The following is a 14824-nucleotide window of genomic DNA, read 5'->3' on the forward strand; positions in this document are numbered from 1 at the left end:
ACTGGATGTGTATCAGCTCAAAAGAACCCACCTACAAGGTTTTATCAATCCATTTTCCAATTTGAGTTATTTCTGAGTCCAGTCAAAATAATTTGCCACCACCCATGGGTACCACGGGTACTATGACTTGTGTCCCAGTGTTTAGGAGGGCCCCAAAGGCTTGGCAACCACATTTGCTATCAGATTCGCAACAAAGATCCTAACTGGGAGAATGGAGGTTTATCTACCTAATAATGATAGTGTGTCTGCCTTTTTTGGTTCACAGTTATGTGTGTGTTTCACTAAAATTATTGTCACTCTAGTTCGTTTTAATTCCTATACATTCAGTGAGGTAAATCTTGGAGAAAAAAATATATACATGGAACCTTCAGAAAAAAAAGGACATTTAGAACACAAAGCAATTTCTATAAAGTGGAAATATTAAAAATAACACCCTGATACCAGTCCTAAGTGAAATTAAAAACAAAACTAGATGTAGGCTTTGTATCTTGTTAAATTTATTTCAAAATATTTTAAATTAAAAAAAAAACTAGAAAATAAAAAGACTTCTACCTGGAAAATTTAAAACCTATTATGTAATTCTACGATGAAAGGGGTACTACAAACAAAGAATTCCTGAAAGATAATGAAAACACTATATATCAATCCATGTAAAGCAGTATAGATGAAAATTTGTAGCCTTAACACCTATATCAATAAAAATGAAAGAATGAACATAAATGAATTAAATTCCTAAATCAAATAACTAGGGGAAAAAAACAGCAAAATAAACCAAAAGGGAGCACAAGGGAAGAAATGATAAAGATAAAAACAGAATTAGGTGATAGAAAAATAGCAAAGTAAAAAAATAAAATTCTGGTTTCTTGAAAAATTAACAAACCACTGGCTAATTTAAGGTAAATAAAGGAAGAAAACACAAATGTAAAAAATAAGAAATGACAAGGAGTGACTAATGCAGAGAAAATAAAAATAAATTCTATGCAGATAAATTTGAAAACCTAAATGATATAATTTTTAAGGAAAATATGGTTATTAGAATCAACCTCAGTAGAAACAGAAAATTTAAACAGAACAATTTTAATAAAAGAAATAGAGAAACTGTTCACAAAAAACAAACCAACAGCCAAAAACCAAAACCAGGCAAATTGTTTCACTGGAGAATTTTACCAAACTTTTAGAGACCAGATGGTTTCAAAGTTACATAGATTGTTTTAGAGCATAGAAAATCAGAACTTCTAAATTATTTTTACAAAACAAATATAACATTGATACCTAAACTTGATAAAGTTAACCAAAATAAATACAAATGCTTATGCAAATATCCTAATATACTATACTAGTAGTGATAGACTCAAACCCCACATGAAGAAAATGATACCCATGCCCACATGGAGTTTATATCAGAGATGCAAGAATAACTCAATATTATGAAATCTATTAATTCACTCCCGTAGAAACAGGTTAATATCTAGGAAATCGCTCTTAATAGTATTCACTATATTATGAGTCTAAAGAGATAGGTCATATTATTTTCTCCACAGATACTGAAAAAAACTGGACAAAACAATACCCATCCTTAAAACATCTCTCGGAAAACAAAAAACAAAGAACAAAAAACAACAGGTGGAGCTTCCCTGGTGGCACAGTGGTTGAGAGTCCACCTGCCGATGCAGGGGACACGGCTTCGTGCCCTGGTCCGGGAAGATCCCACATGCCGCGGAGCAGCTAGGCCCGTGAGCCATGGCCGCTGAGCCTGCGCGTCCGGAGCAATGGGAGAGGCCACAGCAGTGAGAGGCCCGTGTACTGCAAACAAAAAAAAAGAAAGAAAGAAAAAAAAAGCACGTGGATGAATAACATAAATATATCTACGTTTATACATGATAACATGGTATATATAACATTTTATGTGTGTATGTGTGTGCATGCCCACGTGTGCATGTGTTTGTAAAATTGTAAAACCTAGCCTTTTACCTAATGGAAAAACACTAAAGGCATTCTCAGTAAGGTCAAGAACTAGCTAGGCAAGAATGCCCACTATCTTGACCACTATTACATTGTTCTGAAAGTATTAGCCAATACTATCGGACAATAGAAAACAGTTAAGACACATTAGACTTGTAAAAGTAAGAGAAAAAACTTTTCTATTTTCAGATGATCTGATAGTATACCTGGAAAATCCCAGGTAGTCAATGATAAACTCAAAAAATAAAATTATTCATTAAAGTAGCAGGATATAAGATTAACATGCAAAAATCAATAGTTTTTATAAACAAAAATAATAACCAATTAGAAGATAAAATGGAAGGAAAACCTCATTTACAGTAGCAACAAAAAGATGAAATACAATGAAGAAACATACAAAGAAATGTTCAAAACGTATATGAGGAAAACTATAAAACACTCCTGAAAGACACAAAGTTGACTTAAACAAATGGAAGGACATTCCTTATTCTTGGCTGATATTTCAATGTTATTGAGATGCCAGTTCTACCTCTTTTGATTTATAAATTTAATGCAGCCCCCTCAAAAATACAAGGTTTTTTATGGAGTTAAGCAAGTTGCTAAAAAGTTCTTATGGAAATATAAACATGCAAGAAATAGCTAAGAAAATACTGAAAAGAAAGAGCTATGAGTGGGGACTAGCATTACCAGAAATTAAAACTGCTACAAAGTCTCTATAATGAACAGAGTGAGGTACTGGCAAATGAACAGGCAAACCAATAGAGTGGAATATAAAGTCTAGAAATAGACCCAAATACATACAGAAATTTAGTATTTGATAAAAGTGGTATTGCAAACCACTGGGCAAATGTTAATTTAGCTAAATTGTGCTGGGACAATTGGGAAAAAAATAAATTTGGAAAAAATAAAATGAATTCCATACAACATACACAAGAATAAACTCCAAATGAAGCAGTGGTCCAAATGGAAACAATAAACTAAGTCCTAGAAGGCAGTATGGGTGAATTTCTCTATAACTTGACTTCTTTTCAACTATGACTGAAAATGCAGATATAATAAAAAGATTTATAGATATACTGTAAAGAAAAAATAATAAATGGAGCAAAATGCTAACAGGTAAAAATCTAAAGGATATATAGACACACACATATATATTTATATATTCTTTATCCAGATTTTTATGCATTTATATTTATATGTTTATAATGTATGTGTGTGTGTTTTGAACTATTTTTACAGTTTTCAGTAAGTTTGAAATCATTTATAAATAAAAAGTTTTTTAAATTTCAAAAAAGTGTGTTTAGTACCAATCAATATTTACAAATGTATGTAATTACTTGTGTAATCAAAATGATATAGATATACAAATACACATTCATAAACATTCAAGCCCCAAAGCATTAAATAGCTATTTCTAAGCAGGTGGGATTTTAGATTTTATGCATTATCTTTTTTGCTTCTCTATATTTCCTTTCATGAGCATTTCTTTTGGCATAAGAGGATAATAATTTTGTTATTTAAAAGTTCCTCAAGCATTGTCTATAGTAGTGAAAACTGGAAATACTCCAAATGGACACAAACAGGTGAATGACTAAGCTAAAAATGACAAGTAATAAAATTAAGCAATGAAAAAAGATACTTGCTCTCATTTTAAAGGCTGATCAACTATTCAGAATTCCTGTGGCACTGTGTAACAAGAAAATCTTACTTCTGAAACTGCAATTGTTAAAAATAATTTAAAACTTACTTAGGTTTTTCTAAATACATACTGAGAGAAGAGATGAAGTGAAGCAAGTATACAAATCATAGGTTTTAATGCTTTCCTATCAAATTAGTAAAGGGCAAGCAGCGACTTCAGTTACTATTTCCCCTGCCTGATACCCTTAACTTTCATTTATGAGTATCTAACGAAGAACATTCTTAAGTTGGAGGAGTTAGAAGCAATATTCTTCAGTAGTAATAAGTTTCTCCTCAGCACCTGACTGTTGTTTGCACAGAAGGGCTATAGCACATCCTTTGTCAAAGCTGTGCAGTTTACTTCCATAGGACTGTTTGTCTGCAGTGTCATTTGAGGATATTTTTTTGGAGATGGGTAGTGCAATGCCTCATGACACTCAACATGCTCCATTTTGTAGCACATGGCGCAGAAAGAAAAAATTCCATAAAAAAAACTATGAAATGGTATTTTTCCTACATATACAAAATCTTTTTTTTTTTTTTAATACAATGCTTGAATGGTGATAACATTGAATACTGGAAGGTTTGGATAAAGGGAAATTTACAGATTCCAGTTTCATAAATCAGCTTCTAGCAAATAAAGTGAGTTTTAATAATAAGTAAATTTCAGATATGCAGATACTGTCTACTTTCTATGTTACAGTGTGATCCTTTGTAATGTTAACAGTCCTGAGGTCTTCCAAAAGAGAACGCTGTTAAGACTGAGGTACACCATCTGATCCTGTAAGGTATTTTGTGTGATGCACAAACCCAGTATAGACACAGAGCTGCAGGAAAAGCAGTTGTATGAAATACAAATGCACCATGACAGAAAACTCTGTTCAGAGCCTGTTTGCCTAAATGTCATAACATTGTGTGCGTGTGGTTCAAAATACATATTGGTACTTACATGGATAAATGTTTATTAGACTATTACAAACATTCATTAAAATATCTGGGCTTCCCTGGTGGCGCAGTGCTTGAGAGTCCGCCTGCCGATGCAGGAGACGCGGGTTCGTGCCCCGTTTCGGGAAGATCCCACATGCCGCGGAGCGGCTGGGCCCGTGAGCCATGGCCACTGAGCCTGCGCGTCCGGAGCCTGTGCTCCGCAAATGGGAGAGGCCACGACAGTGAGAGGCCCGCATAACGCAAGAAAAAAAAAAGAAAACTACTAGAGCTAATCAATGAATTTGGTAAAGTAGCAGGATACATAGTGTGGATTTTAAAGTTTTATGTTGACTGCAAGGTTTATGTTTTTGCAGGTGTACATGGATTTGCATATTAGAAAAATAATTAGAAAATGATGGTTGTGAGAACTTTTTCCCCACTGTTCTTAAGTGCCATTTTGTCATAAATGGCAAAAACACACATTTGTGTGTGCTTATTTCTGGGCTCTCTATTCTGTTGGTCTGTAAGTGTAACCATGAAACAATAGCCAATTGTTTTAATTATAGTATCCTCAAAATAAATCTTAATCTATAGAGCAAGTCCTCCCACTTTATTTTTCCTTCTTCAAGTATATTCTGGCTATTCTGGTATCTGTGTTTCCATACAAATTTTCAAATTGGTTTCAAGAGAGAGGGAAGGAAAGATGGATAGATGGATGGATGGAAAGAAGGGGAAAAAGGAGAGAGAAAGAGGAGGGAGGGAGGGAGGGAGGGAGGGAGGAAGGAAGGAAGGAAGGAAAGAAACATCTGTGAAGCTACTGTTTGAGATCACATTGAACCTATAATTCAGTTTGGAGAGAATTGACATCTTTATTATATTGGTTCTTCCAGTCAAGGCACAATGAATGTCTACTTATTTAGTCTTCTTTAATTTTTCTCAATTATATTTTATAGCTCTGTGTAGAGGTCTTGTACATTTTTTATTTTTTTCATAGGTATTTGATATATTTATGTTATTGAAAATATCTTCTTTACTTTTCATCTTCTAATGTATTGCTGGTTTATAGATATGCAATTGATTTTTATACCTAAACTTTGTATCCAGCAATCCTGATAAATTCACATATTAATTCTGATAATTTATCTGTAGATTATTTTAAATTTTGTACATATACAATTGCATATCCACTACAAATAATGGCCCAACTTGCTGCATAATATATTGCTGGATATGGTTTTATTAATAATATATCTGTGATTATAGTATATTAAAATAAATATTTCTAATATAAACAAGTTGATGACTGAAAGAGTTTGTGTAAAATTGGTGTCTTAGCCTTCACACATTTGGTTTATTGGGGAAATGATCCCAGGTAACAGAAATAAGGAACCGGGAAGTGTGAAACTGGGAAAGAGCAAAAGCAAAAAAGAATGTGCTGGGGACAAGTGAGGCTTAATCCTGCTGGGATCCTCCATGCAATGATGTAGAATGTACTTCTTTTTTAAAAAAATTTACTTATTATTTAATTTATTTATTTATTTTTGGCTGCGTTGGGTCTTCGTTGCTGGACGCAGGCTTTCTCTAGATGCGGCGAGCGGGGCCTTCTCTTCGTTGCGGTGCGCGAGCTTCTCATCGCGGTGGCTTCGCTTCGCCTGTTGTGGAGCACGGGCTGTAGGGTGTGCGGGCTTCAGTAGTTGTGGCTAACGGGCTCCAGAGCGCAGACTCAGTAGTTGTGGCACACAGGCTTAGTTACTCCATGGCATGTGGGATCTTCTGGGACCAGGGCTTGAACCCGTGTCCCCTGCATTCGCAGGCGGGTTCTTAACCACTGCGCCACCAGGGAAGCCCTAGAATGTACTTCTGAACTGTCCACTCAAGAGAAATAAGAAGGGAACGGCAATTTGGGGCAGGTGTAACTTGGCAGTGTCTCCCCATATATTTTTCACCTTTTATCTCTATGGCTTCTCTGAGGAGAGGCGTGGGAATCTCCCTACTAACACTCATTTACACATGTACAACCTGGAAATACAAGGCAGTTAACACCCCATGTATAACTGTTGACCAGTGGGGGACAGGAAACTGTGGATAAATGCTCCCCCTCTTCTGGATTAAAAGGGAAGCTGACCAAATGTGAGTTTGGGCATAAAAGGTGTCTGTTAAAATTAGCATTATTTTTTCCTCAGATGTGTGGTAGCATTCACTGGTGAAACTATCTGGGTGTTTTTCTTGTGGGAAGGTTTTAATTACAAATTCAATTTAGTTAAAAGATAGAGGACTATCGGATAGTGTGTTTTTTCTTGTGTAAATTCTAAGTTGTATTTTTCGGTATTAATTTCTTCTAATTGGGCGTACAGTAATTTAAACTATTCTCATTTTTAATTGTAATGTAACATGTACATATATAGAAAAGCACACAGATTATAAATTTACAGCTTGATGAATTTTCACAAACTACACACACTCATGTAACTGCCACCAAGATCAAGAAACAGAATATTACTAGCACCCTAAGCCCACAAAATAAACATGTTATTTTTTTATACAGTAGGTGTTTGTTTAGATTCACTCACAAGTTAGCCATTTTCTTTGCTCACTATTTCTTTTGGCCCATAGGCCTTCTTTCTAGGATTCTTTTCCTTTATCCTGAAGTATATTTTTCAGAGTTCCTTTCCTGGGGGTCTGCTGATAGCAGATTTTCCGTTGTGTTATCTAAAAATGTCTTAAATGCATCTTTACTCTTGAAAGATAGTTTTATACTTTTTAGCTCTAGGGACACAGTTCTTTTCTCTTAGCACTTTGAAGATAATAATCCTCTGCTTCTGGCTTCCATTATTGCTTATGTGAAGTCAGCTGTTAATATAACCCCTGTTAGTAAATATTTTGGTTTTTCTTTCGGGATGCTTTCAAAATAATTTTGCATTTGTGTTTTGAAGTTTCACTACAATGTGTTTAGGTGTGCGTTTCTTTTCAGTCATCCTGCTTGAGGTCTTTTGGGCTTCCTGAATCTAAGAATTCAGCTGTTATTTCTCTAAATTTTCCCTTTCCCCCATTTTCTCTATTGTATCCTTTTAGATCTCCCATTTGACATAACTGGAACATTCTTACTCTGACATCCTTGTCTCTTAACCTGCCTGTTATATTTTCTATCTCTTTGCTTTTCTATGTTTTATTCTAAGTAATTTCCCATTCACTAATTTTCTCTGCAGTTGTTGTCTACTCTCCTGTTTAACTCATCCACTTTTCTAATTAAAGATCTTCTATTTTTAATTTCTAGAAGTTCTACTTTGTTCTTTTTTTAAAAAAAAAAATTCCTGGCCAATTTCGACTGTCCCTGGTTCCCTTATCGTATTTTAAATAGTTTTAGCTTTTAAATATATTAAAGATACTTATTTGCATTTGCTTCTGCCTGGCACTACCAAGCCAAGCATACTTTTAAACTACACTTTTAGGCTGGAGCTTTCTCACGCTAGTTGAGCAGACCTAATTCTAGCCCTAAACTTGTATGAGCATGAGGACTGGTCATTTCTGTCTCCAAAAAAATTCTTTTACTTTTCCACCAACTTAACCATACATTAGAAATTATTGATAAAACTATATTTTAGCCAGTTTTTTAAGGTGGCTACACATGGGAGGGTTTCCCTGTGAATCTAATCTGCCATATCCTTCTATATTTTATTTTACTGCTCTATTCATGCTCCATTATCATATAGATCCAATGACTGAAGTTTATAATATATCAGAAATGTATCTATCATATATTATAGGATCTTATATTTGAATTGCAGAAAAGACAACTTCCCTTCATTGTTTTAAATTGTCTTGGCTCTTTTTAGACACCTATTATTTCATATGTTTTAGAACCTATTGTCAAAATAAAAAATATCTATGGGGTGTTGACAGGCATTGTATATATATATATATATATATATATATGTATATACATACATATATATACATGGAGAGAGAGAGAAAACGAGAGAGACAGGGAGAGAGACTCTGTGTGTGTAAAATTTGGTTATTTACAATATTTAACCTTACTATCTTATCTGCACATTTCCAGTTAATATATTTTTTAGGTTTTTTTTTTTTTTCCTAATTAAGAGGGGTTTTTTTTGGTTATAGCTTCTATTTAGTTATTTTGGGATTACTAGTTATTTTGAAACACATGTTGTTTTTAATACGCACTTTGTACAAATGGCTTAATAGTTCTTAAGGATTTTTTGTCATGACATGGAAGGCTGCCAAAAACAAGCAACAGAGTAATAAGTGCCTCAATTAATGGCTTATTTTCAAAACATTTCTGCTTTTCAGCCTGGGCAGCCCTCGAGGAGAAATTGCCAATGGCTCTTCTTTCCCCTTAATGTTTGGAAAACAAATGAAGTCATGGTGGTTGTTAAGGCAAACAAGCAAAAAATCTTGAAACAGATTTCTTCTAGGAATTCAACACCTCTTTTTAGAACCTACACGTTGTATGCTTCATTAAAGTATAGTTCTCACTATTACTAATCAGTGTCATAAAGGAAATACACAGCTGTCGCTTTCTAGGGTCTCCCTCCAAATTAACAACAAAAGTCCACCCCATCTGCTACTCCTGGTCCCTCGCATGACAGTTTAACCTCACCAAAAAATATTGCAAAACGCTGAGAGGCACGCCACTTTTCTGAAACGACGTCAACTTACAATCCTTCAAACTCAAAAACGACTTCTTTTTTCCTTTTGTCATCAAGACTGTCACCACTGCACATCCATCCTGGTGTGTCTTTTACATTTTAGTAGTTAGGTCTCAGCAAATATTCCTTGAATATTAACTGCGAGGCATTTTGGATGAAAGTCAGAAGTCCTCGGATTGACTCTAAAACCTATAAAATAGGGCTTCCCTGGTGGCGCAGTGGTTGAGAGTCCGCCTGCCGATGCCGGAGACACGGGTTCGTGCCCCGGTCCGGGAAGATCCCACATGCCGCGGAGCGGCTGGGCCCGTGAGCCATGGCCGCTGAGCCTGCGCGTCCGGAGCCTGTGCTCCGCAACGGGAGAGGCCACAGCAGTGAGAGGCCCGCGTAACGCAAAAAATAAAATAAAATAAAATAAAACCTATAAAATAGAATAAATTACACACAATGTGTGAACAAGTGAGCACTATGTATTCTTCGCTAAAAGGTTTTTTGGGGTTGTTTTTTGGTTTTGGGGTTTTTTATTCCCCTCAAGAACCAAGTTTGTTTTGGCTCCCTGAAACACTGATTTCCCTCAACAGTCATTTAGAAAACAAGACTTAAAAACATATATACAGAAATAATTATTTTTGCTGGAAGATTATAATTGCAATATAAGACAGGGGATCCCAAAGGAACCTGAGACATTGCCTTGCCCTGATTGGAAAAAAGATCCAGGCGATTAGTGAAAAATGTTTCCTGTATCCCTCGGGTGTGTGCATCTGGAGCGGCCTCCCAGCAAGCAACCGCAGAGACCTCTGTGGTCAACCAGCGTTTGTCGTCACCAGCGTAAAATCGTGAATGGTTTCAGCTACCACCGCTGGTGGGCGCTCTGAGGAAAAGTGACTGCCTACTGCCCTCCAGGCTACGACCCCGGTTTCCTGGGTTACTGGCCTCCGCGCTCCTCCCAAGTTCTCTTCCGGGAGGCGGCGATCTTACGTTCTCGGCGCGTGACGCAGCACGCTTTGGTATAAATATGTGCCGCCGGCGCCCGGTTTCTCTCTGATCGAGCTCCCGGCGTGCAAGATGGTCGTGGTGAGTGACGGTTGCCTCGCTGGGAGTATATTACTCCGATGTAGATGATTTTTGCAGCTGGCGAGCTGGGAGCGTCAAACTCTAGGTCGAGGAAGGGTAAAAAATGGAGACTTGGGTCAGGAACACAACCAGGATGTTAAGATTATAAGTTTCTGACTCCTGGCAACTGCCATGTGGTCTGGAGGAGTTCGAGCTGGGCCCAGAATTGGGTTAGGATGGGCGGTCGTGGGAGCGCAGGGAAGGAGGAGGCACGACGGTGAACGGGGCTAGTGGGACAGAATTTGGGCCATTGCTTTTCTCCCTCGTGCCTGGTAACGCCGATGATAACCTGTTTCTTTGCACTAGGAAGCAAATGTGGGTAATTGGGCAGGCCCGGTCGAATGGCCTTGCCAGGGCGGAGGGAGAGCCGAGACGCTCAACTCCCGGGATAGCCGCGGTTGCAGAAGTTTCAGAGAACTTTAAAACTAAGTTGGGGAAGACGTTTCTTCATTATCTCATAACGAGTTTTTTTTTAAAGGTGAAAGCCACGACTCTTAAGCAAATAGAAAAGGAACATGCTTCAGAGACTTTTATTTATTAATAAGGGAACCAGTAATACGTTAAAGCCGGTCCAAAGAACATTTGATGTTAGGGTAAAATTGCTGGGTTAAATACGAAACTAGATAATGTCCAAAGCCCTCTGGGCTTATCTCTCCCCCCAGATAAATGATTTGTCTTTCCGAAGTTACCTGATGCCCCAGCAAAGGTATAAATTGCCCAGTCAAGGCCAGTTCCTAGTCTTCTCTTTTACCAGTTCCAAGCTCTGGATAATTTTTTTTGGCACAAAGTATTCCACTGCCTAAGAAAGCAAACTGGCTTTAGTGCTTGGTATCCATTTGGTTGGATTTTACGTGTAGCCTTATTCGTGGTATTGGCCTAAAAGTTTTGGGTATGGAAAACTTAAGTAATACGTGTTTTTTTAAAAATTACCAGATTAAAGGTATCTCTCCCCTCCCTTTTCCTCACCCATAACAGCATTAAGGATTGAATTCCCTAACCATTAGTGGGCAGAATATCCTATTCTGGCATGCAGCTGAGCTTGGACTAGGTGGTTCACTACCTGTTTACCCATCTGCAGCATTAGTGGGAGAATATCCTATTCTGGCATGCAGCTGAGCTTGGACTAGGTGGTTCACTACCTGTTTACCCATCTGCAGTGGGGATGGCAGTAATAAAGTAGTGCCTTTAGTAATTTAAAATTGAACATCTGTGGTCTGGAAAATGTCAATAATAGAAGGCCACAAAACTTAAGTCTTGATAACTTGAACAAAATGGGCCTGGTTAACGGTTCAAACCAAGCTAGGTGGGTATTTTTTAGTTTTAACTTGTAGTAGAAAGTAGATTGATTCTCTTATTCTTTTCCATTTGCAAAATAGGATACTTTGGAATCTTCTGATGAAGGAAACTAGTAGTAGCTCAGCATATACTTTGTGCTTTCTTGAGTTTTGCACTTGTGAGGCACTTATGTGGTGAACGGGAAATTTCCATCGGATTTCATGAAACTTGATTTTGACCAAGTTAATGAGTGTACTCCCCTACATGTAGCCTGGTTAAAAAAAAGTTAGGGTATATCTGATAAGTATTAAGCAATTTTTTTAGAATTTTGCACCATTTCATGTATATAGCCTCATTGTACAATACTGCACTGATACAGATCTTTGATTTTGTATATAAAGTGAATAAATTCCTGTGGAGAGCCATAATTATATTAACTTTCTGTAGAAGAAAGACAAGAAGCCTAAGAAGTCAACCTGGAAGTTTAATTTGGACCTTACTCATCCAGTAGAAGATGGAATTTTTGATTCTGGAAATTTTGTAAGTATCACTCTACTCAGCTTGTTTTTTATCATCTTAAAAATGAATTGAGAATGTAATATTTGATTTTAACCTAAGCTCTGTTCCTAGGGTACCTTCCCTAGTGAATATCTAGGGTTTTCTTCCCTAGTGTGGCATTTTTTCTGTTTTAAAATAGGAACAGTTTCTACGGGAGAAGGTTAAAGTGAATGGAAAAACTGGAAATCTTGGGAATGTCATTCACATTGAACGCTTCAAGAATAAAATCACAGTTGTTTCTGAGAAACAGTTCTCTAAAAGGTTGGTATTTGTTTTCCATGGTATTTTTTTTTTTTAACAATGTTGGGTGCTTTAATATTAGAATACGTTTGAAGAAACATATCTGTTGTGTAACTTGGGAGTAGTGTCCCAGCTTTCTTAGTTTTGCTTGTCTAGTAGAAGCAGCCAGTCAAAGGTAAAGTCTTTAACGTTAATCTTGCAGCCAGTTTTCGTTCATTCAGTTTACTTGGCAAATAGTAAATAATACATGGCAGCACTGTTGCAGGACTGAGTAGCCTAGCAGTGAACCAAGCACACTAAGTACCCACTACCAAGGAACTTAAATTCTAGTGGAGAAGAGAGATAATGAAATGCAATATTAAGTAGTTGATAAGTGCTGTGTAAGTGCGTAAAGAAGGTTGATGTATAAAGTGGTCAGGGAAAGCTTCATCTAAATGAAACGCAGTAGTGAGCCATGCAAATTAAGGAATTGATTGTTGTGGCTGAGGAAGATTGATGGTGGAAACTGAAGACTTAGGAGCCGACTGTGGTAGGAAATGGTGGCTTGGATTAAGGTGGTAGCAGTGCATGTTAGCTGTGGTCATGAATTAATCACTAGGTATTTGGAGATGAAGTATCTGTCTTCAAGGATCTTATAGACGTGCAGATAATTGTTATAAACGCAGCACTGTAACTGTTACATTGAAGGTAGAGATTGGTAAAGCAAGAATTGGCAGAGAACCTGAGAATAAGCTTAGCATTGCCAGTGGAATGAAGTATTTCTAACAGGGAGCAACATTAACAAAGGGCAGGGAAGCTTGAGAGGCATGCTTGCGAGTTCAGGATTGCTGTAAAATGTAAATGGTGAGAATGGCTGGAATGATGAAATTAGGCCTGCTGTAAGCTTTTTTATAAGGACTGAGCCATATGCTAGTTGCAAGACTGGATAATCTTAAACTTGTGAATTGGATTCAGTGCTGTTGACCGGTTTCCTCTTGTTTATCCAAGGTGGGATTAAGGTTAGGGAGGTTGATAGTGGGGAAGAGAATGTTGACATTTTAGTACATAACATTTGAAGAATAAGATCGTATATTGTTTAAAAAATCTAATGTGGCATTAAGACTGAAGAGGAAACTACTGTTATGCTCTTAAGCATAAAGTTTATTTGGGGAGGGGAGAAATAAGGGTTTTGATAGGGCGTAAACTGATTTTAATTGGGGTTGAGATGCTGCCATATTTATATCCCTAGCAACCTTGCTCAATGCTTAATACAAATGAAAGGAAATATTTTGGAGGGAACTGGGAACACAGAAGATGAATATGACAGTGCATATTTTATATAATAAGCCTTTACATAGTAGGTATTTTATGAACTTCATGTTTTTATTTTAAAGGTATTTGAAATACCTTACCAAGAAATACCTTAAAAAGAATAATCTTCGTGATTGGCTTCGTGTGGTTGCATCTGACAAGGAGACTTATGAACTTCGTTACTTCCAGATTAGTCAAGATGAAGATGGATCCGAGTCTGAGGACTAGATGAAGCCATCCGTTTCTGGGCTTTGCTGGCTAACAAAACACATGAAGTATACAAGAGAAACATGTTGAAATGGACCTTTAGTTTATCAATGAATAAAAAACATTACTCTGTATGTTAAGCATTCATCTCTTTGATTTAAGTGTATGCTGTTTATATGGTGCTGGCTTTCCTTTAATACTTTTTAAAAAAAATTTTATTGGAGTATAGTTGATTTACAGTATTTTGTTGGTTTCGGGTATACAGCAAAGTGAATCAGTTATATACATGCACTCCTTTTCTTTTTTAAGATTCTTTTCCCATATAGGCCATTCCAGAGTATTGAGTAGAGTTCCCTGTGCTATACAGCGGGTTGTTAGTTACCTGTTTTATGTATAGTAGTATGTACATGTCAGTCCCAATCTCCCAGTTTACCTGCCGCTGCCCTTATCCCCTGGTAACCATAAGTTTGTTTTCTACATCTGTTACTCTACTTCTGTTTTGTAAATAAGTTCTTTTGTACTCCTCTGTTGCTGTTGTTTTTAATACTTTCTGTAAGCAGTATTTAAATAGCCTATAGCTAGTGGAATTTCATCCAGGATTTCTGAAGTGTACTACTTTTACAAACGTCCTTGAGTTAAAGTATATAGTGAAAAAATGAAGCCCAATTTGGGGTATAACTTTATATAATAAAATATTTAAATTCTCTTGACAGTCTCAAATATCGTAATACAGTTTATAAATGAAATCCTGAGTGCCTAGAACAATTCTTGCACATAGGTGCTCAATATTGAATCACTCCTGCCCTTTGCTTCAAAGGAGCAACTTTCCTAATTAGCCTAAAGGCTCTATGAGTTGAGCATAGTACTGCTCTAAACCAGCTTGCCTATGAGAGAGGTCTCTGTCCAGA

General features: G+C 36.7%; 1 protein-coding gene across 1 annotated transcript; it reads left to right on the forward strand.

The window, feature by feature from the left end:
- The first annotated feature begins 11508 nt into the window (after window positions 1-11508).
- On the forward strand, window positions 11509-14047 carry RPL22L1 (ribosomal protein L22 like 1). Its single transcript, XM_007464739.1, has 4 exons — window positions 11509-11514; window positions 12069-12161; window positions 12319-12440; window positions 13793-14047. The coding sequence occupies exons 1-4, from the start codon at window positions 11509-11511 to the stop codon at window positions 13935-13937; spliced, it is 366 nt and encodes a 121-aa protein (XP_007464801.1). The 3' UTR covers window positions 13938-14047.
- Window positions 14048-14824: the final 777 nt, after the last annotated feature.

The sequence above is a fragment of the Lipotes vexillifer genome, unplaced genomic scaffold (genome assembly GCF_000442215.2).
Source record: "Lipotes vexillifer unplaced genomic scaffold, Lipotes_vexillifer_v1.1 scaffold37, whole genome shotgun sequence".
NCBI classification, from domain to species: Eukaryota; Metazoa; Chordata; class Mammalia; order Artiodactyla; family Lipotidae; genus Lipotes; species Lipotes vexillifer.